This window comes from Encephalitozoon romaleae, chromosome IV (genome assembly GCF_000280035.1).
Source record: "Encephalitozoon romaleae SJ-2008 chromosome IV, complete sequence".
In the NCBI taxonomy this organism is placed as follows: Eukaryota; Fungi; Microsporidia; family Unikaryonidae; genus Encephalitozoon; species Encephalitozoon romaleae.
The window spans coordinates 1-24,903 of record NC_024899.1 but is presented as its reverse complement, the minus strand read 5'-3'; the positions used below and the strand labels follow the sequence as shown (position 1 = coordinate 24,903).

The 24,903-nt window shown below is 39.4% G+C and overlaps 23 protein-coding genes, 2 non-coding genes and 1 pseudogene across 25 annotated transcripts; 12 read left to right on the top strand and 14 right to left on the bottom strand.

Moving 5' to 3' along the window:
• Positions 1-24: 24 nt before the first annotated feature.
• Positions 25-762, bottom strand: EROM_040260 (protein tyrosine phosphatase; the record flags this gene model as incomplete). The annotated part of the gene is made up of 1 exon (XM_009266017.1): positions 25-762. One exon carries the CDS (start codon positions 760-762, stop codon positions 25-27), a length of 738 nt encoding a protein of 245 aa, XP_009264292.1.
• Positions 763-783: 21 nt separating this feature from the next.
• On the top strand, positions 784-1,290 carry EROM_040250 (hypothetical protein; the record flags this gene model as incomplete). Its single annotated transcript, XM_009266016.1, has 1 exon — positions 784-1,290. One exon carries the CDS (start codon positions 784-786, stop codon positions 1,288-1,290), a length of 507 nt encoding a protein of 168 aa, XP_009264291.1.
• A 13-nt stretch (positions 1,291-1,303) lies between these two features.
• Positions 1,304-2,326, bottom strand: EROM_040240 (RNA polymerase II transcription initiation/nucleotide excision repair factor TFIIH subunit SSL1; the record flags this gene model as incomplete). Its single annotated transcript, XM_009266015.1, has 1 exon — positions 1,304-2,326. One exon carries the CDS (start codon positions 2,324-2,326, stop codon positions 1,304-1,306), a length of 1,023 nt encoding a protein of 340 aa, XP_009264290.1.
• An 87-nt stretch (positions 2,327-2,413) lies between these two features.
• On the top strand, positions 2,414-2,827 carry EROM_040230 (hypothetical protein; the record flags this gene model as incomplete). The annotated part of the gene is made up of 1 exon (XM_009266014.1): positions 2,414-2,827. The coding sequence occupies one exon, from the start codon at positions 2,414-2,416 to the stop codon at positions 2,825-2,827; it is 414 nt and encodes a 137-aa protein (XP_009264289.1).
• Positions 2,828-3,045: 218 nt separating this feature from the next.
• EROM_040220 (DHHC-type zinc finger-containing protein) lies at positions 3,046-3,966 on the top strand (the record flags this gene model as incomplete). The annotated part of the gene is made up of 1 exon (XM_009266013.1): positions 3,046-3,966. One exon carries the CDS (start codon positions 3,046-3,048, stop codon positions 3,964-3,966), a length of 921 nt encoding a protein of 306 aa, XP_009264288.1.
• A 63-nt stretch (positions 3,967-4,029) lies between these two features.
• Positions 4,030-5,847, bottom strand: EROM_040210 (HrpA-like helicase; the record flags this gene model as incomplete). The annotated part of the gene is made up of 1 exon (XM_009266012.1): positions 4,030-5,847. One exon carries the CDS (start codon positions 5,845-5,847, stop codon positions 4,030-4,032), a length of 1,818 nt encoding a protein of 605 aa, XP_009264287.1.
• Positions 5,848-5,969: 122 nt separating this feature from the next.
• On the bottom strand, positions 5,970-7,190 carry EROM_040200 (hypothetical protein; the record flags this gene model as incomplete). The annotated part of the gene is made up of 1 exon (XM_009266011.1): positions 5,970-7,190. One exon carries the CDS (start codon positions 7,188-7,190, stop codon positions 5,970-5,972), a length of 1,221 nt encoding a protein of 406 aa, XP_009264286.1.
• A 151-nt stretch (positions 7,191-7,341) lies between these two features.
• Positions 7,342-8,373, top strand: EROM_040190 (histone acetyltransferase complex SAGA/ADA subunit ADA2; the record flags this gene model as incomplete). The annotated part of the gene is made up of 1 exon (XM_009266010.1): positions 7,342-8,373. One exon carries the CDS (start codon positions 7,342-7,344, stop codon positions 8,371-8,373), a length of 1,032 nt encoding a protein of 343 aa, XP_009264285.1.
• An 18-nt stretch (positions 8,374-8,391) lies between these two features.
• On the bottom strand, positions 8,392-9,588 carry EROM_040180 (glucose transporter type 3; the record flags this gene model as incomplete). Its single annotated transcript, XM_009266009.1, has 1 exon — positions 8,392-9,588. The coding sequence occupies one exon, from the start codon at positions 9,586-9,588 to the stop codon at positions 8,392-8,394; it is 1,197 nt and encodes a 398-aa protein (XP_009264284.1).
• Positions 9,589-10,124: 536 nt separating this feature from the next.
• EROM_040170 (Ser/Thr protein phosphatase 2A regulatory subunit beta) lies at positions 10,125-10,889 on the top strand (the record flags this gene model as incomplete). Its single annotated transcript, XM_009266008.1, has 1 exon — positions 10,125-10,889. The coding sequence occupies one exon, from the start codon at positions 10,125-10,127 to the stop codon at positions 10,887-10,889; it is 765 nt and encodes a 254-aa protein (XP_009264283.1).
• Positions 10,890-10,900: 11 nt separating this feature from the next.
• EROM_040160 lies at positions 10,901-10,974 on the bottom strand. Its single transcript has one exon. It is a non-coding gene; the product is annotated as a tRNA-Ile (tRNA).
• A 65-nt stretch (positions 10,975-11,039) lies between these two features.
• Positions 11,040-11,654, top strand: EROM_040150 (hypothetical protein; the record flags this gene model as incomplete). Its single annotated transcript, XM_009266007.1, has 1 exon — positions 11,040-11,654. The coding sequence occupies one exon, from the start codon at positions 11,040-11,042 to the stop codon at positions 11,652-11,654; it is 615 nt and encodes a 204-aa protein (XP_009264282.1).
• Positions 11,655-11,743: 89 nt separating this feature from the next.
• Positions 11,744-12,502, bottom strand: EROM_040140 (transcription elongation factor S-II; the record flags this gene model as incomplete). Its single annotated transcript, XM_009266006.1, has 1 exon — positions 11,744-12,502. The coding sequence occupies one exon, from the start codon at positions 12,500-12,502 to the stop codon at positions 11,744-11,746; it is 759 nt and encodes a 252-aa protein (XP_009264281.1).
• Positions 12,503-12,590: 88 nt separating this feature from the next.
• Positions 12,591-13,568, bottom strand: EROM_040130 (endoplasmic reticulum membrane-associated oxidoreductin; the record flags this gene model as incomplete). The annotated part of the gene is made up of 1 exon (XM_009266005.1): positions 12,591-13,568. The coding sequence occupies one exon, from the start codon at positions 13,566-13,568 to the stop codon at positions 12,591-12,593; it is 978 nt and encodes a 325-aa protein (XP_009264280.1).
• Positions 13,569-13,723: 155 nt separating this feature from the next.
• Positions 13,724-13,796, top strand: EROM_040120. The gene has a single exon. It is a non-coding gene; the product is annotated as a tRNA-Lys (tRNA).
• Positions 13,797-13,908: 112 nt separating this feature from the next.
• Positions 13,909-14,376, bottom strand: EROM_040110 (hypothetical protein; the record flags this gene model as incomplete). The annotated part of the gene is made up of 1 exon (XM_009266004.1): positions 13,909-14,376. One exon carries the CDS (start codon positions 14,374-14,376, stop codon positions 13,909-13,911), a length of 468 nt encoding a protein of 155 aa, XP_009264279.1.
• Positions 14,377-14,989: 613 nt separating this feature from the next.
• EROM_040100 (hypothetical protein) lies at positions 14,990-15,349 on the bottom strand (the record flags this gene model as incomplete). Its single annotated transcript, XM_009266003.1, has 1 exon — positions 14,990-15,349. One exon carries the CDS (start codon positions 15,347-15,349, stop codon positions 14,990-14,992), a length of 360 nt encoding a protein of 119 aa, XP_009264278.1.
• Positions 15,215-15,940, top strand: EROM_040090 (40S ribosomal protein S5; the record flags this gene model as incomplete). Its single annotated transcript, XM_009266002.1, has 1 exon — positions 15,215-15,940. One exon carries the CDS (start codon positions 15,215-15,217, stop codon positions 15,938-15,940), a length of 726 nt encoding a protein of 241 aa, XP_009264277.1.
• A 131-nt stretch (positions 15,941-16,071) lies between these two features.
• Positions 16,072-16,755, top strand: EROM_040080 (hypothetical protein; the record flags this gene model as incomplete). The annotated part of the gene is made up of 1 exon (XM_009266001.1): positions 16,072-16,755. One exon carries the CDS (start codon positions 16,072-16,074, stop codon positions 16,753-16,755), a length of 684 nt encoding a protein of 227 aa, XP_009264276.1.
• Positions 16,756-16,774: 19 nt separating this feature from the next.
• EROM_040070 (40S ribosomal protein S14p/S29e) lies at positions 16,775-16,975 on the bottom strand (the record flags this gene model as incomplete). The annotated part of the gene is made up of 1 exon (XM_009266000.1): positions 16,775-16,975. The coding sequence occupies one exon, from the start codon at positions 16,973-16,975 to the stop codon at positions 16,775-16,777; it is 201 nt and encodes a 66-aa protein (XP_009264275.1).
• A 348-nt stretch (positions 16,976-17,323) lies between these two features.
• On the top strand, positions 17,324-18,802 carry EROM_040060 (hypothetical protein; the record flags this gene model as incomplete). The annotated part of the gene is made up of 1 exon (XM_009265999.1): positions 17,324-18,802. One exon carries the CDS (start codon positions 17,324-17,326, stop codon positions 18,800-18,802), a length of 1,479 nt encoding a protein of 492 aa, XP_009264274.1.
• Positions 18,803-19,091: 289 nt separating this feature from the next.
• EROM_040050 (phosphoribosyl transferase domain protein) lies at positions 19,092-20,777 on the bottom strand (the record flags this gene model as incomplete). The annotated part of the gene is made up of 1 exon (XM_009265998.1): positions 19,092-20,777. One exon carries the CDS (start codon positions 20,775-20,777, stop codon positions 19,092-19,094), a length of 1,686 nt encoding a protein of 561 aa, XP_009264273.1.
• Positions 20,778-23,016: 2,239 nt separating this feature from the next.
• Positions 23,017-23,433, top strand: EROM_040040 (GTP cyclohydrolase I; the record flags this gene model as incomplete). Its single annotated transcript, XM_009265997.1, has 1 exon — positions 23,017-23,433. The coding sequence occupies one exon, from the start codon at positions 23,017-23,019 to the stop codon at positions 23,431-23,433; it is 417 nt and encodes a 138-aa protein (XP_009264272.1).
• Positions 23,418-23,474, top strand: EROM_040030 (folic acid synthesis protein; annotated as a pseudogene).
• A 9-nt stretch (positions 23,475-23,483) lies between these two features.
• Positions 23,484-23,765, bottom strand: EROM_040020 (hypothetical protein; the record flags this gene model as incomplete). Its single annotated transcript, XM_009265996.1, has 1 exon — positions 23,484-23,765. One exon carries the CDS (start codon positions 23,763-23,765, stop codon positions 23,484-23,486), a length of 282 nt encoding a protein of 93 aa, XP_009264271.1.
• Positions 23,766-24,264: 499 nt separating this feature from the next.
• On the bottom strand, positions 24,265-24,612 carry EROM_040010 (dihydrofolate synthetase; the record flags this gene model as incomplete). The annotated part of the gene is made up of 1 exon (XM_009265995.1): positions 24,265-24,612. The coding sequence occupies one exon, from the start codon at positions 24,610-24,612 to the stop codon at positions 24,265-24,267; it is 348 nt and encodes a 115-aa protein (XP_009264270.1).
• Between the last annotated feature and the right edge of the window lie 291 nt (positions 24,613-24,903).

Here is a 24,903-nt window from a genome sequence, read left to right as displayed (position 1 = left end):
AATTCTGCTTTAATTACTTTCTTCTTAATCCTTTAAGAAAATATTTTTTAGGAACTCCAGCTGGACTTTGTTTGTTACAAGGTGGGCCCTTTTACTCCTAAGGCTTAGAAAGACATTCACAAACGCGTCCAAAGTAATGTCCTTCATTCCCTTAAGAATATCGTACATGATAAATGTCCCTGTCCTTCCAACACCAGCAACGCAATGCACAACTACTGGATCAGAACGGATTGAGTCGAAGTATGAGTGGAATGTTTCCATCTCCTCTCGTGTGATTACTGAGAAGTCTACCCAATTGATATATCTAAGTCTTCTTATACTTCTTCCTTGGACATTGTAAGCTTCATCAATGAATAAGTCCTTGCCCACATGCTTTATAACTTTTCTGTTCTGGAGCCATTCTTCTTCAAAATACTTTGGGTCATTGATTAGAGAAACAACTAGATTGGTGTTTGATTTCATCAGAAAATCAAGAAAAACATCTCTTTTTTCGTCCTTTGGATTCTGTGCTGCTATAAATAGTGTCCTGGGTGTTGGAACAAAGGATGCATTTACATATTCCTTGACCCCGTATTTCTCATAAACTTCGTTGTTATATGGAGTACAAGAAGACCTATCATAAGAGGAAGAAGAGAGCTTGAATGTTGCTGACAATGAATCAACCAAATATATGACCTCGTCTAGCTTGTTTTCCCCGATCTTCGATCTTATCTTATCATAGTACCCGTTCAGGATATCTCTCAGCTCCTTATTCACAGTCATTGGGGTGCCTTGAAATATTTTATGAGTAGCCTGTTCATGTCTATGCATGAGAGAAAATTTGAAACGAACGAGTACAGTATGCTTATCTACACAACTGGCCGTGGCAGCATCTTATCTTGTGACAGCTGTGTAGAGCTTATAACACCTGTCCACATAAATTTCCCTAAGGAGTTTATTCTGAAAGAAAACAGAATATTCTGCAAAATAAGAATCGAAGGCTGTTATAGAAGGCTTAAAATTGTTAAGATAGAAAGGATGTCTGGGTCTTGCAATGCATACACAGTATTGAAGAGGTTGATTCCGAGTGTCTTTGATGTCAAGTTCATAAGAAAAGCTAATCTCCAGAGCTATCTACATTCAAACAGAGACCTTATAATGAGGTCGTCTCTAAGGATATTGGGAAGAGAAACTGTTGACCAAATAAATTTGTGGGACAGAATTAAGTGGCAGTATGGACAAGACTCTGAAGCTCCTCTGGACGAAACTAAGGATGTTTCTAGTGACATTTTAATATCGGATTATTGGTAAAGTGATGCATATTCTAATTATGTGGTAATTCACAGTAGATGCAGAAACTTAAAGTGTTATGAGCGAGTCCATTGCAGTAGCTGCAGAACGTGCTTTTGCAGAGCTCGCATTGATATGCACCCTTGTCTCGGCATATTCTGCATATACCTTCTGCCTTTTCAATAAATGGCTTTAGTGGATAAAGGAACCTTAAGGACTTGGAGAGATTCAATGTGGATACAAGTTGGGTGCCACATATTGGACATGAAGTAGGAAGAGAGCAAACCATCGTCTTGCACACTGGGCATTCATATCCAATGCTCTTCATCTCCAGATGGCAACTACATACCGAGGATTCTATTGTTGGCAGGGGAAAGCCTATTTTGACCAGACTGAGGGTTGTCCCATTGAAGTCCGTGGGATGGGACAGCTCCTTCATGATCATAGATAGATGCCCCACATCAACCGGGACATAAAATCTTCCACCAGTGGCCTTAGATATTGATTTATATAGAGTGAGCTCGCCGCACAGACTTATGAAGTGGACCTTTATGTTATACGTCTTGAGCTTATTCAGTACTTCGGTGTATCCATGGGGGTCTCTGGTGGATGTGCTTGCAACAATTACAAGAATCTCCTTTACGTGCATGGTGTTCCTCATGATCTCTATGGATCCCTCAAGTCCATTGAGCAGTGAAAACCATTTGGATCCTGTCTGGCCAAGAAATGCATGAACATCCATATCCATGCTGCTTATATACTTCACACAGACATCTCTAGTACTAAGAAAGGAGAGGGTCGACAGAGGATTCTCATTATAGAATGACGGAATGAATTCCTCAAGAATTCTTGCCACATTTGTCCTGAACGTGGGAAGAAAGTCCGACTTGTCTATTGCCTCTGAAACATCTATTATGACATGAAGATGTCTCACTATCCCCTTTCTATTATTACTATAAAAAGTTTCAGCCTCCATGTTAAACTCATGGACCTTTTTATCGCTTCTGTCCTCCCATGTTCTTTTGTATTCCTGTTCCCAAGAAAACTGCTTGGCCATGAAGCCCTGGAACCCTACCATTCTTACAAAGAAACGATTTTTATTGGAATTCCTCCTGTTTCTTGAACTTATGAATAAACTTAAAAAATGGATTATTTGGGGCCGATGAAAATGGAGGACTTCGTTCGGAGAATGGAAGAAGAGATAAGAAGTGAAGATGATGTCAAGAAGGAAGACCCTGGGCGCCGCGAGCATATAAGTGAGCCCCAGATCCACAAAAAGAGAAAGATAGCCATTCCTCCATGTAGTTTGCAGAAAAAAAAGCATATTGCAGATAACAACACAGTAGAAAAAAAGGAGAGTGGAGTCATGTCCTGTGGGAAGTGCGGGAAGAGATTAAGGCTAACAAACAACTATAGCTGCAGATGTGGGAACACATATTGCATAATGCATAGATTCCATGACCAGCATGGCTGTACATTTGACTACAAGACAATGGCAATAGCAAAACTCTCTGCACAGAATCCAAAGATTGTTGGGAAGAAGATAGGAGAACTATAGCTTGGCAGAAGGGCGGAGTTTCCATAAGATGCAGTATGTATGATCTTTATCTATGCCCATTTATAATTCCAATAAAGTTACTAAATTCTTATTTTATCAAAACAAATAAATATATATGATGACCAAATCAGGAATTGATTTTAGTTATCAATCTTTACTTTGTATTGTTGATTTAAATGGTTATGGGTGTGTCCTAGACCCATAAAAAAACAATAAAGATGGGATGGAAAGGGTTTTGGAGCGAGGCTTTTAGAGTTGCTATATTCATAATATATCCGACTCTAGAGCTCTACATATATTTTGTTTTTGTTGGGCTCTTGTGTTTGGAGGACACAGAATTTAATTCCTGGACGATTTTTGCCTTATTTGTTGCATACCATGTAATAGTGACATATAAGGCAATGTTCTACATGAAATTATTCATAAACGAGGGTGTAAGCACCTTGGAGATATTCCCGGATGTCCCTCAGGAGGGATATGACCTTAAGATGAAGGGGATGAATAAGTTTGTGGAGGAAGAAGTAATGAAACAAACCGTTGCAAAGATTAAGCTGTGTAGCAAGTGCAAAACATACAAGCCACCAAGGGCTCATCATTGTGGAACATGTAAAAGATGTTATCTCAAATATGACCATCATTGTGCATTGTTAAATACCTGCATTGGGTTCCATAACTACAAATTCTTCTATCAGTTCATGGTTCTGAACTTGGTGTCGGTTATTTTTTTTATTGTGACCATTTCTATTTATATGATGCTGCATACTCCTAAGTCTACCACTCACTACGTGAATTACATAGTATCAATATCACTACTAGGAGTCGAATTTATCTTTAATTTGTCACTCCTGATATTTCACACATGGCTCATAGGGATGAATGAGACGACAATAGAACACTATGCCCTCAACGACTATATCAATGGAGACCATTCCTTCAGCCATATATTTCAAGAGGGCCCAATGACAACATTAACAGACTCCACAGATAGAAGAACCTTGAATCCTTACAACCTTGGTTTAAAGCGAAATTGGAAGCAGGTTTTTGGAAATAGCTTTATGGATTGGGTTACTCCTAGCTATTCCACACTAGGGAATGGAATAACATTTGCAAAAAACTACGATGAATACGAGCTGCTTTAGAAATTACAATAAATCTTCAAAATTCGAATGCTTTTTTAGATAATCTACCCCTCACTTTATTTTTTAATCTGCCTTAAAGTATCTTCCTACAATCCTTGCGTATGCCTTAGTTGTGTAGAAGACATCTACAAAAACAATAAATCTATCTTTGCGCTTGAAAAAACAGCTGCTTGGATGTATCCATACTACTTCGTTACTCTTAAGATGCCTGTAGCTTCCATCCTTTGCTCTTTCACAAAGATTATGCTGATATGCAAAGCTGAAAATCCTTTCTACCGTTTCAATATCTCCGCCCTTTTTTCTGTTAAGCTCCAGAAAGATTTTCTTTGCAATATTCATGTGCTTCATGCCCACCTCATACTTTATACAGTATTGTTTCGGGTCCTCAGCCTCTAAGTATCCTTCCAAAAGACATACAAGGAACCCAAGATCTGTTCCCTGGGGCTTATTCTTGTACTTCAGGAAGTTACAGCTATCCTGGCTTATTAGAGACACCAAAATGGAAGCTAAGTATCCGGCATCCCTGTCCAAGCATTGCTGATAGAAATGAGATAGATGGACATCAAAAGGATGCCTAAGCACAAGCCTTCCATACCTTGTTATCCTGAACCTGACGTCATCGGGACTTAATTCTATTGAGTCTAACCCGTTTCTTTGCTGAACCAAGGCTGCACTTACGTTAGAGTTATCATCTTTCTTAATGATGCTTATACATCCTTTCTCCAAAAGAAAGGACAAAGCAGCAACAGCATTTCCACGGGTTGGATAATCTAAGAATTCAAATCTAAGCAGATTCTTTCCATGACTTAGAAGATGTAGAAAGGCTTGGCACAAATCAGATCTACAGATTTCTGGACTCTGATGTGAAGGCAATGCATTATACATATGTTCTGTATATAGTCTATAGCAGGTCCCGGGGCCGGTCCTATTACATCTCCCTAGTCGCTGATCAGCCGATTCCCTGGATATGGCTTGTATCCCCAGGCAACTCATTTGATCATATATTTTCACCTTGTAAAGCCCTGTATCTATGACATACCCAATTCCAGGTATTGTCAAAGAAGTCTCACATATGTTGGTTGAAAGAATAACCTTCCTTAAGCTTGAGGGCTCGTAGATCTTATTTTGTTCTTTGTCGCTTAATGCAGAAAATATCTTATAAATCTTAACCACGGGAAGTTTTCTCAGCAGCACATACAGCTCGTTGATGTCTTCTTCTCCAGGCAAAAAGACAAGAATATCTTTGTTTTTGATCTCAAATCCTTCCCATTCATTCTCCTTTGAGAGAAGTATTCTTTTGATGGTGCAGTACGACTCTACAATGTAGTCACTTGTACACTTGGACAAATATTCTATCTTTACAGGATGTGTTACCCCAGGAATATCTAGTACACTGGCCTTGAAATAATCAGCCAGCTTTCCTGTGTCAACAGTTGCACTCATCAATATCACCTTTCCTTTTATGTTCTTAATGCTATTTTTAAATAGCCCTAGAATAACGTCAGTTCTAATCGATCTTTCATGGACTTCGTCAACAATGATATAATCAAACTCTCTTTCTGCAACTTCATTCAGGAAGCTCCCGTCGGTATATATGATTGTCTTAGTATTGCTCTCGATACATTTGTTGAACCTCATCTTGTATCCAACACCTTCCATGGCACCGGAAAGGATCCTGTGAAGTGATGTAACTGCTATTCTACGTGGCTCTATAATGGCTATTCTGCAGGAAGGAAAAGAAAGAGAGAGTAGATATGGGACATACGTTGATTTTCCACAACCTGTTGCTCCCTTGATTATACAAACTTTAGACCTTCGTATTCCGTCTAGTATTCTATCTCTATGCTCTTCTATTGGCAAGTTATAGAAGTATGGAGACATCTCTTAGGGCTTATCGGATAACCGAATTGATATGGAAAGTTCTTTCAAAATAGGGTTTATAAAACATACACTGTTCTTCCAGAGGATGGATAATCAAGGCCTATAGACGTCTGTGACACAACTCAACAACACTTACATATCCTCTCATAAAGATGAATTCTGAGCTTTGTAACAAGCCCCTTCAAGTCGGTCTTTTGAAGAATACCTCTAATTCCTTGGACAACACCCTGCTCATCAAAAGGAAAGCTGCTGTATTGTAGTAGAACGCCTTTAATCACTTCTCCATAATTCATTTTTGAGCCATCTTCCGACAAATCAAAATCAACAATCTTAAGCCTGCAATCCTCAGAAACGCACAAGCTTTCCAACGAGAATGCTGTAAATCTGCACCCCCTTTCCTCCAGTCCACCGAATATCTCGATAAGCTGGCTTACAAAGTATAATACAATCCCAGATTTCATGGAATTAGATATATCCAAACAGCTTTCGAGAGTGCCAAACACATAGAAGTCATAAAGTAAAAATGTTCTTGAGCCCAATTCCTTTACAGTGAATCTAGGAACGTGATCGGAATCCAGCCTCTGAATCAAATCTATGGAAGACTTTGGCACCTCATGAAGTATAACATCCCCCTTATACATTAGTTCTTCAAAATTTCCATCAGATATGCATATCATCCTGTATCTATTTCCATCCATTACATCTTTGACATAATAAACATATCCATCGATTACTATTTCTTTTCCCACAGACAGAGTGTTACTCATGCCATCTACCGGGTCATTTTCTCCCATATGTCCAATGCCTAGCTTTATTCCATATTTCTTTAAAGATAACCTTGATTTTCCACTATATGTTTTAGCTCTATACTCTTCAAAAGACACCTCTTCTTGGTCAAGAAGAAACAATTTTCTATTGTAAAACAAAACCTCTTGGTAGGAATTCCAAACCTTTCCTAGAGCTGTAAATCCTTTTGGATTTAGCAGCGTATTAATCTCGTGCTCTGGGGAAGGGTTGGTAACCATTGGAATCCTCTGAAGTTCATCTTCTAGAACCTCCCGTTCATATGCATTGCATGCTATTCCCACATTAAGAACTGCTTTGCACACACCATAGCGACCATTCCTCATAAAAAACCTTGACAGCTCTACATAAATCCAATGATAGTACTGGGATATCTTTTTGTACTTCATCAGGAAGAGCACACTTGGGTCGTTGGTCTTATAGTAGTATCTCTGCCAAAGAGATATGTACGATGGATTGTTTCTGAAGTACGGAATGTCTATATAGTTCAGCAAGGCATTTTCTAATTCGTCCTCATCCATGCCATCAAATGTCATCATAGACCTTTATTCAAGGGTTTTAGAGGCATTCATTTATAATCCTTTCCAACCCTAACTTCCGTTAAAGAAATTAATTGAATCCTTAGAATTTACTATCATCCTGGAAATCAACCATATCCTACCCTTCAAAAAACAAGAATAAAACATTCCCATGGCCTTTTCATGCTCAAACGAGTTGAAGGAAGTCTCAATACTTTGCGATAATTGCTTTGTCGAGATGACGACCCTTACATATATAAAGTGCTCTGAATGTGAAATAGATCTATGTCTTTCGTGCTTTGTGAATCAGGTGGAGACATCCTTACATAGTAAATACCATAAATATAGAGTGATATCAAAGATGGATACTCGGATTCATGAAGAGAAATGGACCTTGATGGAAGAGATTTTGTTCATAGAAGGCCTTAGTGTTTCTGGAATAGGAAATTGGTCTGGGGTCTCTAAATATGTTGGAGGAGAAAGAGATGTAGAGGATCATTTCTACAAAGTGTTTGGGTTCCAAAAGGAAGTGGGTGGGTTGCCTCGAATAACAGAAAAGTCCAGCAATCCTTACAGAGGAACCATCAGCTCATATATGCCTTATAGAAAGGACTTTGACATTGAATACATGAATGGGTATGAAGCCCTCATAAAAGACCTTAGCTTGCACGAAGATGAAGGGAAGCTGGAGAAGAGGATGATAGAGGCAGTTCTTGATTCATACATAAAGATAATTAGATATAGAAATAGAAGAAAACATGCTATACTAGGCAGGAACCTAATAGACATGGAGGGCCTAATGAAAAAGAATGAACAGTTCAAGGTTGTAGATAATATTAAGTGGATTGTACCATACTTAACAAAGCCGGACTTCAACACCCTTTTATATGGGATATACATAGAAAAGAAACTCCATGAATTATTAAACAAGCGTAAACAGAAAAATAGTGGTATGACAGACCCTGATGGCATTTTATCCTCAAAATATTTTGTTGGTGAAAGGGAAAGAGAACTATGCGAAACACATGGCCTATCTCCTGATGTATATCTTGGGCTAAAAAGAGAAATGGCCTATTATTTAGCGAAGAAAAAGAGGTTTACAAAAGAAGACTTCAACAGACTTTTTGGATTTTTAAAGGAAACAGACACCCTATACAACCTTTTCTTAGAGTATGGATGGATTCATAAAGAGAAAAGAAATTAAACAATGCAATTGTAATTCCTACTGAAAGGCTGGGACCTTATTCTTAGTCTCCTTGAAAAAAACGGCCATCAGTCCAGCAAACAAAGCCATGCAAATTGTATAGAAAGAGAACACAATTCTTCCATACTTGATATGCAATGGATAAAGAGCTGCAAGTGTGGTATATGCAGAAACCCAATTCAAAGAAACTCCTAGAAGACCTGCAGCACTTGCATATTTTGGCGGGAATATTTCTGCCGTTATAAACCACGGGATGGAGCAAAGACCCATATTGTATCCGGCCACAAATAACAAGGCAGCGGCGGTTGGATATATACCGAATGTAAACATGGCTGTTGCCCCACCAGCAACAAGGGAGCTAATGATGATTAAGGGCTTCCTTCCAATACGGTCGACATATCTTCCCGAAAATGCAGTTATGACAACAGAAGCCAGAGAAATCAATACTGCGGTTATTTTTGGAGAGTACATATCTGCAGGGAAAAGGTCTCTAAGGAAAAGAGTTATGTAGTCCACGCCACAAAGATGTTGAGACACATGGACTAGCATCACAAGGAAAACAGACCTTCTTGCCCTACGATTCTTAATCAAAGCATAGAGGGATATATCTGAAGGCTTCTCTTGATAGAAGGGATCAGTTATCCCAAGAAGCCCTATAAGGCTTAATCCTATCAAAAACAGGGTTATGATCAGTGGAATTTTCCAGGTGCTTTCGGTGTTGAAGCAAGAAAGAGCGTTACCCAAGGTTATTCCAACAGTGATTCCAAGTGGATGAAATGATAATAGGAGTCCTCTGCACTCGATCGGTGAAATAAGCGAGGTATATATGGGCACAATTGCACATGTTATTCCAGAAGCGAGTCCTATGATAAATCTCCCGGAAAAGATGGATCCGAAGCTCTGGGAAAAGAAAAAGGTTATATATCCCATTGTATAGAGAATATTGTTAAGTATTAAAGCTCCTTTCATATTTGGCCTGATGATACTTGCCAAGATGTTTGAAGCCAAGCATCCAAGAAATATATTGCTTGAAACTATTCCCCATAGGTTATCTACTTCTGTTTGGTCCATTGTTTCTCTCCACATCTTTGAGACATATGGATGCATACATCCCATTATTGTAAGTGATATTCCGAATAGTACAGATGACATAGAAGCCATTGCTGCCGAATAATAGGCCGACTTCCGTATTTCTGGAGTCTTTCTTGCATCCATTTAAGGGATTAGAGTTTGTTTTGATTTTATGCTGTTTTATCCTAAACGTACACAAGATGTTAGAACTCACTTGCCAATTTTGGGTAAATTGCATTGTGTTCTGTTTTAGTATGCACCGAGAAAGTATAAAGTAATAGTAGATTCTTAATGCTATGAGGAAAGACGCTAGGCATAAAATGAGTAATATAAGGAAGCTTTCTCCTATTGGCGAAGATAGGATGCTCATGCTTATCGATTCGAAGGCCTATGAAGATATATTAAGAATACTGGAGGAAAGTTATGAGGAGCTGAATATTACAAAGACAGTATTCTCGTGCATACTCAAGACAGCTCTGAGTCACATAATAAGAACACTCCCAAAATCTATCAACCCTACGGGACATATGTATTCCATGATGGATGACATAAGCCGAAAGTATCCTGGGGGCTCGAATATCCACAGATTCGTTAGATTGTTAGTCTGTGTATTGAAAAAGGTGGATAAGGAAATTGCTGTAGATGCACTTACACAAGAAGTTATCATGAAGTTAGTAGAAATGACCAGAACAGAAGATGTGGAGGAAAGGAAGGGGATTTCTGAGCTTTTGACCTGTATCTCTGATTACCCCGGGTGCCTTAATACAATTTTCTTTGGGCTGGCTAATGAATTCATAAGCTTTATAAATAACAACAGAACTCATATCGGGTTGGAAGAAATTCTGAAAGTTGTATTGGTAGTTATAAGGAAAAGAAGCATTGCATACGAAGACATGGTCGTTTTCCACTATCAAGTAATTCTAGGGATGATCAGGACGAGGTTTTGTGGAGAAAGCAAAGAAATATCTAATGTCATAAAGGCTATTTGCAGGAACTATCCCGAATTGATTCCTTTAACTATAAAGCATTTCAAAAAAGTGTTTGGAGAGGTATGGTCGAATACAAAGGTTGTAATTGTACATGCTATGGGGGAGACCTTTAGTGTCATGGGTGATGAGATGTATCTCTGCCTTGAAAATGAGATCTGTGAGCTTATAGGAATGTCCTTTGATTCCAACCACCACCTAGTGATTGAGGATATGGCAGAGATATTGCTTTTGAACTATCGCAGTATTTTAAGGCATAAGGAGACATTTGTTCCAAAAGTTTTTGAGCCAATTTATAGGGCATCCCAGAAATTTTGGAGGATTGAGGGAGTGAACAAAATATTAAGGATCCTTCATGCTATTCTTGAAATGGATTGTAGACTATTTGAGAGATGTTTAAAGGCATATAATGTGAAGAGGTGGAGAAATAGATGGAAAAGAGAAAGTAGTTGCTCCTGAGGGAGCAAAAATGTCCTGACAGGGGCTCGAACCCCGGACCTTCGCGTTATTAGCACGACGCTCTAACCGACTGAGCTACCAGGACTACGACTAGTATTGCTAAGATCTATATTGCCGTTAAATGACATCAGGCGTTAAATCCAATCCCTTATGGATAAAGAAATTCCCGAACCAAAAGATATAGCGTTAACTTCAAATGAGTTTTTGGAATATCTTAAAGGCAAATACAAGAAGGAAGTCAGAAGAGAACACAACAAAATTATTTTTGCTAGAGAACCTTTGAAGTACAGGAAAATGGGGCTTAATGAGTATCTAGAAAAGGACAGAGAATCCCAAGAAGAAATTGTTATCCCTAAAATGAATATGAGTGAGCTGATGATACTAGGCCAAGAAGCAAATGTCTCTATAAGTATTGATAAGTTTAATAAGGACCCAGAAATAATGGTTCTTTTGGTTAGAGGAACGATTACGGGTATCGAATCTTTCAGAGAAAAAATGGAGTACATACACAATAAGCTTCCTGGAAATATCCAGACTGATGGTGAAGTTAAGGTTCTAGATATACCCCCTGAATCAGAAGACATTGTGATAGGAAAGAATGGGGTTAACATATACAAGCTTCAGAAGGACTTTAAGATTATTATAAGAGTGATAGATGGAAACCGCAGTGGGATAAAGGCACTTGTTATTTCGGGAGATGATAAAAGTCAAGTGCAGGAGGCATGTAATCACGTTATAAACCTGATCTATAGAAATGTCAATTAAATACTTTTAATTTTAAATAGCTATTGAGGATATCGTCAATATAAAAGAAGACAGAGAATCTGGCAATTCAAGTGTGTGATAAATGCCTGTCAGCAGAACCTCCATTTGTTCCCACATTCACAAGTTACAAAAGTAGTCATAGGTTCATCTCCAGACCTTGTCTGTAGCTGTCTATAGGAGCACTTTCTTTCTCCACACCTATTGCACTTGAACATATCCGTTTCGGCCTTCTGGGTAGGGATTTGACACTCATAGAGACTAACTTCTATCATCTTAACCTCTTCGTTCCGTAAACTTTCACTTTTCATTTCTTCCGATGTCATGTCAACATATCTCGAAGGAGAAATCTCTCCATCGTAAACCATTCTACAAAGAACTGGGTTGTTTTTATCCTTCAAGTTCAAACACTTGCTTCGTACAAGCTTTGCAATATCTGCTGAATTTCGCTCAAATATTTCATTGGTTATCTGCTTTGCAAGCAGCGCGGCATATCTATTGCTGCAATCAGAAATAGATGTCTTAAAAGCTTCGAAGAACATTTTAATAGACCTATCCTTTTGTGACTCACCTGTTGCCACCTCTTCAAGGGCTGAAGAAGGATCGGCATCATCCCTTGATCCGGAAGATATCTCTTCTCCCATCTCTTTCTCATTTGCGCTCTTCTTTATAATTTCTAGATGTCTGGTCCTTATAAGGGCTTGGATCCTCTTGGAATCAGACAGCTTGATAAGCTCTTCGAGATCAGAGGCAGTTATTCCCCTGGTAGTAGACAAAACAGAATCAAGGGCCTCTAAGTCATTACATTTTATGAGTCTTTTAATTTCTTCCAAAGTCGTTGCTTGAATCATAAGGGTTAGATTAAATTCTACTTTTTTATATTTTTAATGGAAAATATTACTTTACACATTTGCTAAGCAATACAGAATTTAATATGCACTACATACAGCTTTTGAGAGTGATTCTGCTCTTGAATTTGTTCCTAATTTTTGACACCAAGAATATCATCAAGAGAGAAGTTGCAAACGAAAGAATCTCCATCCAGTAGAGGGCGACTGTTGCAAGGAATGGAGCCCTATACCTCCTGAGCCTAATATTTTCTTTGACAGAAACGGAAAGTCTCATAAAGAGATTAATAAGGAAAAACCTCTCGAGCCTTTCCAGGTTGGTGGATCCAGAAAATACCCTCAATGCTGCCCTGAGGCCTTTGAGCTGGATAGTCCCCCATAGCTGGCACTTTTCACAGCTTATGTGTTTCAACAGCCTAGCCATTTCCTCAACTCTCTGTATTGTTTTCTCTAGGTCTACAGATTGTGTAACCCAGTTTGTGGATCCTTGGAATTTTATAGTTTGAATTACAGCTGACAGCCCCTCATCCATTTCTTGTTCATCGATGGTGATGTTTCCAACGCAGTTTCTCACAAGAAGATAGGTCAGGTAAAAGTTCAGTCGATGCTTATCTTGGAACCTCTTTTGGAAAAGAGTAGGGTTTGGAAGGTAAGTTCCAAAGAATTTCTTGTGGAAAGCAGACAGATGTGTAAGTATGGAGAATTGGAGTCCACTCACTAAGATTGGAAGCAATGGGTCCTCGTTCGAAATCTCCCATATTCTCCTCCATATTTCTGCTGATCCGTCCCCTGTCTTAAAACCCGTATACGCCTCTCTAATTTCCAGTAGGTTTATATACTCCTCATTAAAAATGGACTTCTTCGTTATAAGGCAAGAGAGCAATGTACACTTAGATTTGGAGTGGAACTCCCCAAGGTCTTTTGTCCTCACAAGAGAATACGAGTCCTTTGAAACGAGCTTTTCCAGATTTCTATATGTCGTACTGTTGATCTTAGAGATAGAGAGATCAACTCTGTCCGAGATGGATGCCATGATTGTAGCCAAAAGCATTGCTGATGTCCATATCATTGTTTTTATTAAGGATAGATGATAAGATTTTATAAACAATTGCTTTGATTTATTATTTAATCAAACGATAATTAGACGTGAAAATGTATGTAAACAAGTCTTGGACGTGATCATCCATCCTCATTGAAGATGGGAGCTGTGGCATCGAACATTAAGCCTGGCTAGCTCAATAGGTAGAGCGACAGACTCTTAATCTGTAGGCTGTGGGTTCGAGTCCCGCGCTGGGTATTTGCTTTTTGTTCAATAATAAGTTCATTAACCATGATTATAGGAGAGCCAGATCAACCTATAGTCGTTAAGAAACTAGTAAAGTAAAGATAAAACCACTCGTATGTATTTGTTAATTCAATAGTATCTTTTCATCGCCTATGCGGCATCTTATTCTCTTTTTATTGTAATATCTTCCATACATATTCATGAATATGCATTCTCCATCCACAGAAGAGCTGCAGATAACATATATAGAATCCTTTTTCCTTATCACCTCAGTCACACATCCAAACATGCAGCATTCATCTCTTATTTCATCCACGTCAAAGTAAGACTCAAACACCACAATGTTTCCTACCTCAAAAGTGTCATAACCCTCGTTCCATTCAATCATATTAACCTTCATTCTTCTGTGTGCTAAAGGAAAGTTATCCATGGCCAAAGACCTTTCTGGAAAGGACTCAAACTTCAAGACAAATCCATCTTTGTAGGGTCGAAACCCAACAATCTTGTCAAAAACACCAAATATATCCATTATATCTCTTAATCTTATCCTTGGATGTATATTTGATATTGCAACAGCTTTACTCCCACCCATGCAGATAGCGGTGACGTTTCGACAAGTAAAGTATTGCTAAATTGGAATAGTTTTTACGGAGAATAGAAACCCATTATAATCTCGTGAACCATACAAGAGACCCAAATACCTGCAAAGAATGCAGTTAAGTTGAAACAGGCAAATCCCACACTAATCACTCTAATATCTCCATTAACAATGAAACCAAGGATTTCATAACCGAATCCTATATAAAAAAGAATTATGGCCATAATAGTAGATGTAAATAGTACCAAGGCTTTGCTCTTGAAATGCTTAGGAACTCCAAGCCCTACAATAAAAAGACATGTCGACGTAATTTTCAGAACCTCCATATGGGGGTAGTTTGAGCTTACAAACACAAGCCAGGGAGTTCAAATATTCTATATCCAAATAGTCCATGGGAGGGGAAGAAAACTTGTTTGGTAAGTTGAACGAGTCTGAAATGGAAAAGGATATCGATCTGGCAATAAAAAGCCACAAGATACCTGAAATAAGGTCAATAGAAGAATTCATCTTATCTTACGATGAAGTGTTTCAAAGAATTGAGAAATTCAAACATTAGAATAAAATCTAAAAGTATAATATAGACTTCATATTCTTATAATTCAAGACACTACAGAGTTTTATTTTCTCTTATATTTTTGGGAGGTCCCAGTTCCTTTATTATTTGAAAATGATCATTGGATATACTGTCGACATAAAGAGCAAACCTGTCTCTGTTTTTTGAACTTTTGAATTCGAACAACCTGTCTACACTTTCTCTAAGAGGCAAATCCTTTGGCTTCAATACGGACCTGACAAATGACGGATAATGGACTGGAACAACAAAACACAAATGATGAGCAGATACTTTGTAAATTCCGGAGTTATCCGAAAACAGAAGTATGGAAAACTGCTTTCCAAATGCACATCTTATTGGGTTGGAAGTTTTTGTTGTAAACTCGAAGTCAAAGGTATCGCCTATAAAAATCATAAAAAAATTTACCCTCAGAGAATGTCCGAGATAAAGCTATTTGAGAAGTATAGCTATGAGGATGTCAAAGTGGACAACATATCATTAAAGCCTTATATAAATCTATCTCGGCATGGAATAGTTCCGCATGCGGCCACAACTATCACCAAGGGGACGACAGGGAAGGCCAGAATCCCGATTGCAGAAAGATTTGTATGTTCTCTTATGAGACATGGAAGAAACAATGGGAAAAAGAGGCTTGCAATCAATATATTTGAAGATGCTTGTTTCATAATCCATTCCATGACAAAGAAGAATCCTCTTCAGGTTCTAGTGGATGCCATAATCAACTCTGGGCCTCGAGAAGACACGGCAAGAATCGGGAGAGCAGGGTCCATGAGGAGAACATCTGTAGATGTTTCTCCCTTGAAGAGAATAAGTATAGCAATAGCTAATCTTTCCACTGGAATTAGAAGTGCATCGTTTAGAAACAGAATAACCTTAGCAGAGGCGATTGCCAATGAATTAATGGCTGCCTCCACAGGTTCGCAGAACTCATATGCAGTTAACAAAAAGAAGGAGATTGAGAGAATAGCCCAGTCTAATCGTTAAAGCATTTTTTATTTACTTTACGCCTTAGAAGCTTTCAAGCTTTACTATTTGTAATACCCATAAATAATAAGGTTTCAGGTTGGTTTTATCAATACTCTCTTTGTTTTATCCAAAACAACCCTGAAATGATAATGCCAAGCAAAGCCCTTTCTCAAAACTTTGAAGATCTGCAGCCGGTGGTTATTGCAGGATGTGTTATCCAGTCAAGTTATGCACTGGTAGAAAATGGAATCGATGCAACTTTGTCTGATCTTATTCTTCCTGGATTCATGAACTTCTTTGGCCCAGGATTATGTGCTAACATAGTCTATAAACAAGCAGAGTTGTCGAGAATGTCTCTTATATCATACTTCATCGGGATAATTATCTTCTCAATATTTTCCCAGATGAGAATCTTGTGGATATCGACAGCTATATTCCCTGTGATAGGTAGGGGCTTTATGCTCATTACCTTAAAAAACAACAACAAGCCTTTCCATTTGGTTATTGCATGGCTAATGGCTCTAGAAATGTCAGGAGTTCTTATGCAAAAACTGCTTTTTAACAAGAGGATGAAGGTTAGTGGAGATAAAGCAGGGGAAATATTCATTCTAATCTTAGGACTAGGGTTGGGAAGGCTGTATCGCCTTCCTGATTACACAATGATGCTAGTGGTTTTCCTAGTTGCACTTGGGCCTTTTGTCCAATATATGTTTTCACTACCTCTCTTTTCGCAGAAGAAACAGAAGAAGGAAAGGGGTAGATATCCAAGAATCAAACTCCCAAAGAGGAAGGCAGCTCAGAAGGCTCAAGATACACTCAAGCAGGCAAAATGAAATAAAGGTCTTTAATATCCTAATCATAAATCGTGAACCCTATGTCACTGGCGTACTCCCTAAAGCATCGTCTGCACATCATCAACTTCCTTATTATCCCACGAAACGTGTAACAAGACACACAGCTCCTTGATCCCTTTCCAAAAGGCATTCTGTGAGAATGAGGCCCACTCCTCTCATTCTTCTTCACTGGTACATCAAAAAGAACTTCAAAGCTCATCGGGGGTAAATTTTTTCAATACTTTGTCTCTGGGAATCGAACAAGATAGAGCATAAACATAATCGACATCATGGACATTGATACACTGATTTGTTTCCAGAGGTTTTGTTAAATTGTGTTATATCAATAAACAAAATGAGCTTATTCCCTAAAAGAGAGATTGATACCATAAATCCAGAGAGTATGCTGAAGTATCTGGGAATACTCTTTATAGTGTTGCTTGTGACATACTTTTACCAAGAAACAAAGAAGTGGGTAAAAAGGAACATAAAAAACACCATCTTGGCAGAAGAAATAAATAAAGAGGGCCTTAGCTACTAATAAAAGTTGTTAAGCTGGTATCCTTAAATGACAGCTCAAGATACACTGAAAAGAGAAGAAAAGTTCTTAGGTCTCTTTAGAAGAATATGCGTGGGAAATAAAGTAGTGTTTAAAGCTGTGATAGGATTATTTCTAGGAATCGTAAGAACACAACTAGATTTAGCAAACGAAGTATTCAAAGCAGATATAAGTGTAAAAAATGGAGATCTTCTCAAGGCAGAATCTATTTACAAAGAGATCTCTCAGTATTTCAGAGACAATGATGTTTTTCGAAAAAAATACGCCGAGTTCCTTATGGCCAAGGGAGAATATGGCGAAGTAATAAAAGGATTTGGAAAGGATCCGGAAATGAAAGAAAAGGTCAAGAGAGCTAACGAATGCTTGTCCATACTGGTTAGCAATAACATAAGGCTTATTGCTACATTGATAAAAGAAAGCCCATACTCCAAACTCGTCTTGGAAGCATACATCCAAGTGTGTCTAGTAGATGAGAAACTGGAGGAGGCAGAGAAGTTCGTCAAAAAATCAAGATCTTTGTTTCCAAACGAACCTGGATTTGCACACCAGGAAATGCAATTGTATTTCTTGAGGGGGATGTTCTCTCCCGGTATCAAAGCACTGAATAGCCTAGAATACAAGGAAATGGCGTCTTCATTTGCCTCTATTCTGGAGTCCTACGAATGGATAAAAAGGAGTAATCTAAACAGTAAAGATAAGTGCAAGAGGTTGGATAAGTTGGTAAGGACTATTTCATTGATCGAAAGTGACAGTAACTTCTTCCCAAGTATTTTTTCAACTTTGAAGTTGAGTGTGATCTTTGATCTGTGCAAAAGTGGAGTCGAAGGTGGAGTGCAAGGATTATCAAGTAGAGCTCGATATCTTTATTCAAAAAGAAACAATGAGGACACAATGTATTTGTATATCATGGCACTGATTCTTGATGGAAATATCAAGGAAGCAGAGGAGAAGTTTAATCTGTTTAAATTCCGCAATATGAAGCTTAAAAATCACATCTCACATCGTCTACAAATGGTAAAGGATGAAAGAGAGAAGAAGAAAAGAGAGAAAGAAGAAAAAAAATATAGAAGGCGTGGATATACAGAAGAAAACTACGGTGGGATGCCCAGAAATAAAGGAGACTTCCTAGGATATTACAAAACACTTGGATTCAAGGAAGGTGAAAGACCTGATGAAAAGGAAATAAAAAAGGCATATCGGAAGTTAGTTGTTGAGAATAAAAAAAAGAAAAAGAATCCACAAGAAGAAAAGGAATGGGAAGAAAATTTCAAAAAGCTTAATAAGGCTTTTGGAGTGCTTAGAGACAAGAAGAAGCGAGAGATGTATGATAAGGGAATAGACCCCGATAATCCTCAGCAAGCTGCAGCAGGCTTTGGGAACGATCCATTCCAGGAAATATTCAGAGGATTTGGGAATTTCGGTTTTTTTGATTTTCCAGATCAAAGAAGAGGTAGAAGAAGATCTACAACAACATATTTTTATTTTTGAATAAAACTTTTGATGCATATTCCAATGCTTGTTGTAGAGGAACCTTGTAGATATCAGAAATATTATTAGGGGATTTACTATATCTTTTATATAGAAGAAAATAAAACCTAATCGGAGTGAGAAAAATACATGAATAGAGTCATATAGCTGGCATGATGAGGGAAATTGGCTAGAGCTGCGTTAAATTAGACCCTTTAATTAAAGACAGGTTCGGTATCATGTTGGTGTCCCTTATGCAGTTGTATTCCTCACGAGCCCCATCACAAGACCTACCTTGATAGACATGCCGTCATTTTATTATCTCATTCACGGCATCCCTCAGTTCAGGATCCTGGGTGTAGTAGTTCTCCTCAAACTCTTCTTCAGAGGTCCCTATCAGCTCATAGAACATGTACTCAATCCATCGCGGCCCTTCCCACACAGATACATCCTGTCTGCGGCACCAGTAGTCAGGACAAATGCCCTGCTTCTTTCCATTCTCAGGGAAGTACTTGTAGTCATGCACAGCTATCTTCAAGTCGCTTCGTGGAATCCCTTCATTTAGAATAATCTCAGACAAACAGTTGATTGTCTTCCCCGAGTCAAAGATGTCATCGACAAGCAGAACCTTCTCTCCCTCCTTCAGGTTCGAAGGATGGTGAGTCCACCCATTTATCTGGATATTTCCATTTTCTCCTATATCCGTATAAGAGTGTGCAGACACTACAGCATACAGTATCTTACGCCCACACACAGCATTGAAGTACCCACTTATCACATTCCCAAGATAGGTCCCGCCCCGCACTGCAACATAGATCACATCAGGGATAAACCCTTCCTTGTATATCCTGTGTGCAAGCTTGATCCCATTGTTTCTTACAGTGTAGAAGTTCAAGTGTTCCTTTTGAATGGACTTGCTCTTTGTGCTGTTCAGAAGCTTCTTTACATACTCCACACTCGTCCCACCTTTCAAAGACATGTTATCAACCACATTCTTCATCATGTCCTCAATCATCTTGCCTCCTTCATGTCGGGACTTCCATAGATCGTCTGCAACCCCAAGTCTCACCTCCTCTCTTTTCAAAACGTGGTATACATTAACATCTCCACAGATATTTGCCAGCCTTACCACCATACCCACCCCTTTCTTCCAAACAGAGCCCCTGTCTTCATCACCTTTGCAGTTCCATTCATTGCGTAGCCCCTTGATAAACCCCTCAAGTATATAGTTGCAGTCCTCTCCTTTCCCAACGCTTTCGTATATTCTGACCTCAGCTTCCACAGCTGAAAGCCCAACCTCACAAGGGACGACACCTAGTATCCCATATGAACTGACCACCCGGACCATCCTTTTCCATTCTTTGCCACTTCTCCTACGTGCCTCCCTGAGGATGTTCTTCATCAACATCCTCGCCTCTTGCTTCCTCTTGCGACCTGTTCCATTCTGCTCCTTTAAATACCTGCAGAGCATCCTTGCAGCCTTCATTCTGCCTTTCTTATTGTCCAATCCCATAAATATAACTGTAAAGAGATTCTCCTCCGCTAACTTTCCTATATTAAAGCCCTTAGTTTTATATAGCTTGCATAGAACCTCTATCTCCCTCTTCGCCCTATCACTTTCATTCTCCTCATCACTCTTCTCTGTACTAAAACATCTCTTCATGGCCGCCTCATTCCCCTCTATCCCCTCTCGTCCTATTAAGAAAAACCTCTGCCACTTCTCCTCATCATCCCCAAGGACCTTAGCTAAGGTCATGTGCAGCGGAAGTAACTCAGAGTCTATGTATCCAGAACGTTCATACTCTGTGTCGAAGTAGCTTGTGATGTCTCTGATAAATCTGAGAATCCTTGAGTTTATCCTGGCCGTGATCGATATCCCTAGTCCTTTCTTGATCCTCTCGTCATTTCCTCCTATAGTGACCACAACCGATGATGCTCTTCCATCATCATCAAATCTCCATTCTTCCCCTACCTTCGACCCAAGTGACAGTCCCATCAGGGCTGCAAGAAGCTCAATTCTCACTCCTTCATATTCTGGATTGCTTATCTCTTCGTAGATTGACCGCCCACTTCCTATCCTAAACCTGTCTCGGGTCAGTGGAACCTGTCCATTAGGGAAGCCTACAAGGGCATTTTTTCCTACATCCAGCTCTCATCCCATTATTCCAAGCCTAAGATCCATAGGCCCACCGATCCTTGCATCGTGTCTCTCCATTAATACCTCAGCCTTATCTACATTCATAAACCTCCCTTCACTAGGCTCCATAGACTGTGCAGCAACAGCTAGCAGATACGTTACAATCCTCCATCCCTCCATATCTCTCTAAAAAAAATTATATTTATACCTTCACTTATATTAGATATTAAATTGAATTAATTTATGTTGTTTTCCTACTCTATTTGAGCAGGACTTTAGAAGTCTCACTAGCTCGTACAACCGCACATCCAAACCATTCCATAGTCTCATACACAAAAAAAGACAGAGTACTCCAATCATAGCTCCAATACACATTCTAGATCAGATTTGGGATTTGCCCTATATAGAAATGATGTCTTATATAAGTCAATTTAGGTAATTATCCATAAGCATGGACCAGGATGTAATCCAGAAACTTCAGATTTTGGTCAGTAATAACAGTGAAGTCAGGTTGAGTTGTGAAAGTGATTTAAAAAATTTAGTCGTCGAGTTTTATGATGGTTTTAATGATTGTAGTGTTGTTCTTCAAGAGCTTTCCTTTCACCGGACCGAAACTGATTGCAGTAATCCTAAGAATAAAGAGGCCATCACTGCTATTGATAATGCTAAAGTTATACTAAATGATACAAAGGGGTCTTTATACAATACTTTTCTATTTCTTTTTAACAACGAAGGCCAAGTACCAGAGGGTTTTTTGGTAAAATTCATGTCTTACTGGATCTTGAATATTCTGGAAAACTTGAAGACCTTACCATAGCACTTGAGAAGATTGCTCCGTACATTTCTGCGGATAGGAAGGTTACGGCTGAAATCGTTGTTTCAGAAGACAGTCACTAAGAAAAGAGAAGTGGATACCATTGGCTTCTTCTTAAATAACTGCAGGAATTTTTACAAGAGAGTTGTAGAAAAAAGTCTCGAGAATCTTGAGCAATGGAACTATAAGCTCATTAGAGAGGGCTATCTTACAATCTTGAGTTCAATTGAAAAGGAGCTGGATGCTTTACAGCAACTTGTTAACTACCTTCCTTCTGGCCTTCGGGAGCGAAAGGCCCAGAGGCTTCTTGACAAGATAAAGAAGGATATCAATCCTACAATTACCCTTGTAAGTAAAACTTTAGAGAAATTTAAAGACTATATCAGTGGATATAGAAGCCATCCTGAGTATTATGACCAATTCAAGGACTTAATAAAATCAGTGGATGACTCCTCTTTCAGGTTGGCGGATTTAAAGAAGATGATTGATGATCTTAGAGGGATTCTTAATCCCGGTATTCTTAGAGAAATCTTTTACTCCACTAAACAGGTCATTAGAAATGCTGTTAAGAGAGTGAAAGGTTGGGGCATTATCTGGAATCTGTATGCCATTCTGTTGGTTATTCTGTGTATGTATTTTGTTCTCTGGGGTAGTAAACAAAGGCCATTGGGTTGGTGAAAGAGAAGCAATAATGAAGAGAAGGTGGAAAGGGGTTTCAGGTCTTCTGAGGACCAAGACCATTAGGAGAATATGAATGACCTGATGCACATCATATCTTATGATGCTGAAATGGGTTTATTCATTATCATAGGGGGCTGTATCTTATGTTAAGAAAATGGTACTGCGAACTTGAAGCTGGTGTACCATTTATGGGGCATTGAGTATTGGTGTCCTGGAAAGAAACGTGTATTGTGTAGTTTATAAGCTTAGAGAGACAATATGGGTATCGAATAGGAAATTAAATCCTACTTAATCTAAGAGGGTATCTATGTATAATCTTTATATTCCCATTTGTTTAGATAGTGGAGAGTAATCTTATTAGATACATGAATAGGCAGGGGCTATATGCCTGTGAATATACAGATAGGCCACAACTATATTTGAAGGGACGTTCAGAATTCGTTCTACTCTAGAACCAGATCGTTATTGCCTTATCTGGAAGTAGTAGCATGGGTTTGAGGAGACCATTCTAGTAATCATCCATTTCTGTTCTATTAAACCTAGAGCTACTCGGGGTTTGATCACGAACATACTAAAAGAAAACGGAAATTCAACTGGAGGCCCATGCAAGCATTTTCATCGCTTTCAAGAACAAAGAGCCCTTGTCAGAAAAGGAAAAAGCTAGATGATCGAATGGGCCTCAAAGGCTTATGGTGCCTTCATGGAGGCTCTTGGGATCGATTACAAGAGTGCCTGCACACCGTGGACACGCCACTCAGAGTTTCCAGGCTATGGGTCAGCGACATTGCAGCCTCCTTCTATGCGCCTCCTCCACGGATCACCACCTTCGATAACACCCGGGGCTATGGGGATCTACTTTTCCGTGGCCCAATCCCCATCAAGTCGATCTGCTCCCACCACCACTCTCCTTTTGTGGGGGAAGCTTACATAGCGTACATTCCGCAGAGGGAGGGGAGGACAGTCGGCCTGAGCAATCTGAACCGCATTGCAAAGTTCTACTCCCGAATGCCTCAGTTGTAAGGTTTCATGGCTTGCTCAGTAGCAATGGCTTAGATCCTTAGCTGTTTCCCTCAGTCAGTAGAAGTCCGATACCAAGTAAAACGACCCCGTGATGATAATGATTGTCCTTTTCGCTTCTCTTTGATACAATCCACAAGTGCTTCTTCCAAGCTCATACACTCTACAATAAAAACTCCTTCTTTAATCATGCTACTGTTCACTTCATGTTCACCTTCTTTCTCATGCAAGAGTTCAGTAAAGGTCTTTCTTAGCTTTGGATGAGGAGCATGCTTCACCCATTCCATGGACACAGGCCCTTTAAACTCTACAAGGTAGAACCGTCTTTCACCCATGGTCTTCCAATGATCCAGCACATATTGGTTCCTGGACTCTCCATCTTCTTAACAGACCTAGTCAGTTCGTGCATCCCCCTACGTTGTGAGCCCCATCCGCTATGATCGATATATATCTAACTCCCGTTCATCCGATAGCGGAATCCTTTCCCCTACCCCCTTGTGAATGTTGTGCACGTCATCTAGCCTTTCAAGGCGTCCTGGAAGTCGAGCCTCCCCACCCGTCAACAATGAATCTGATGGCTTGATCCTGGACGCTTTCCTTGAAGTGTTCTGAGATTGTATATAGAAATATGCATATTGCTGTAGGAAGGTCAACCTCTCTTTGACGGTCTCCGAGAAGAGGAAAATGCTCGATCTTTATCTGATTTGTCGCCTCCCCATCCAGCCCCTTGATCTCGCATCTAAATTGGTTTCATTGGAAATGCTTTTACAGGTCCTTTCGACATGATAAACAGGCCCGATACCAGAACCCTGATCCTCCCATTGATCATCTTGATTAAGCCTTCTGAAGACTGGGGACCCACAAACATGAGCCTTCGTTTTCTCCCAAGGCGTATCTGTGCTCGACTATATCCTCGACTGTTTCTCCCAAGATCTCTGAGTGGTCTACAGAGATAGCTGTCGGCACAGATGTAATGACACTCTCCTCGGAAAACACATTTGTAGTATCCAGTATATGACCTACTCCTGCTTCTATGACCCCGACCTGGGTTCCGTGGTCCTTGAACAATGTGGTTGCTATCACAACGTTCTTTTCAAATCCAGACAATGCTGGAAAACTGCCTGCCGTATTTTCTAGCATACCCTTTCTTTTTTCATAGTCCCTCTGCTGATTGCCTGCCATCTATTTGTGTCATGTCCCATCGGCCAAAGAGAGGAGGTGATGTGAACACACCCGAGCAGAGCTTTTGAGTTTTTGAGGAATCTGGTGAGTATAGCGGATGGGGTGGTAGGGGGTTATGGGAATAGTAACAATCCTGCACGGCTAGGAATCAGATAGGCAGACAATAAATGCATGGACAGGACGTTCTTGCCTAGAGATTATTGGCAACTCGATTGATTTGAAGGGAAGGAGGAACGGGTGTTGCAAGCGATTTTCAAATATATTAGTGTTGGATAGTTTGATTGGGTGGGT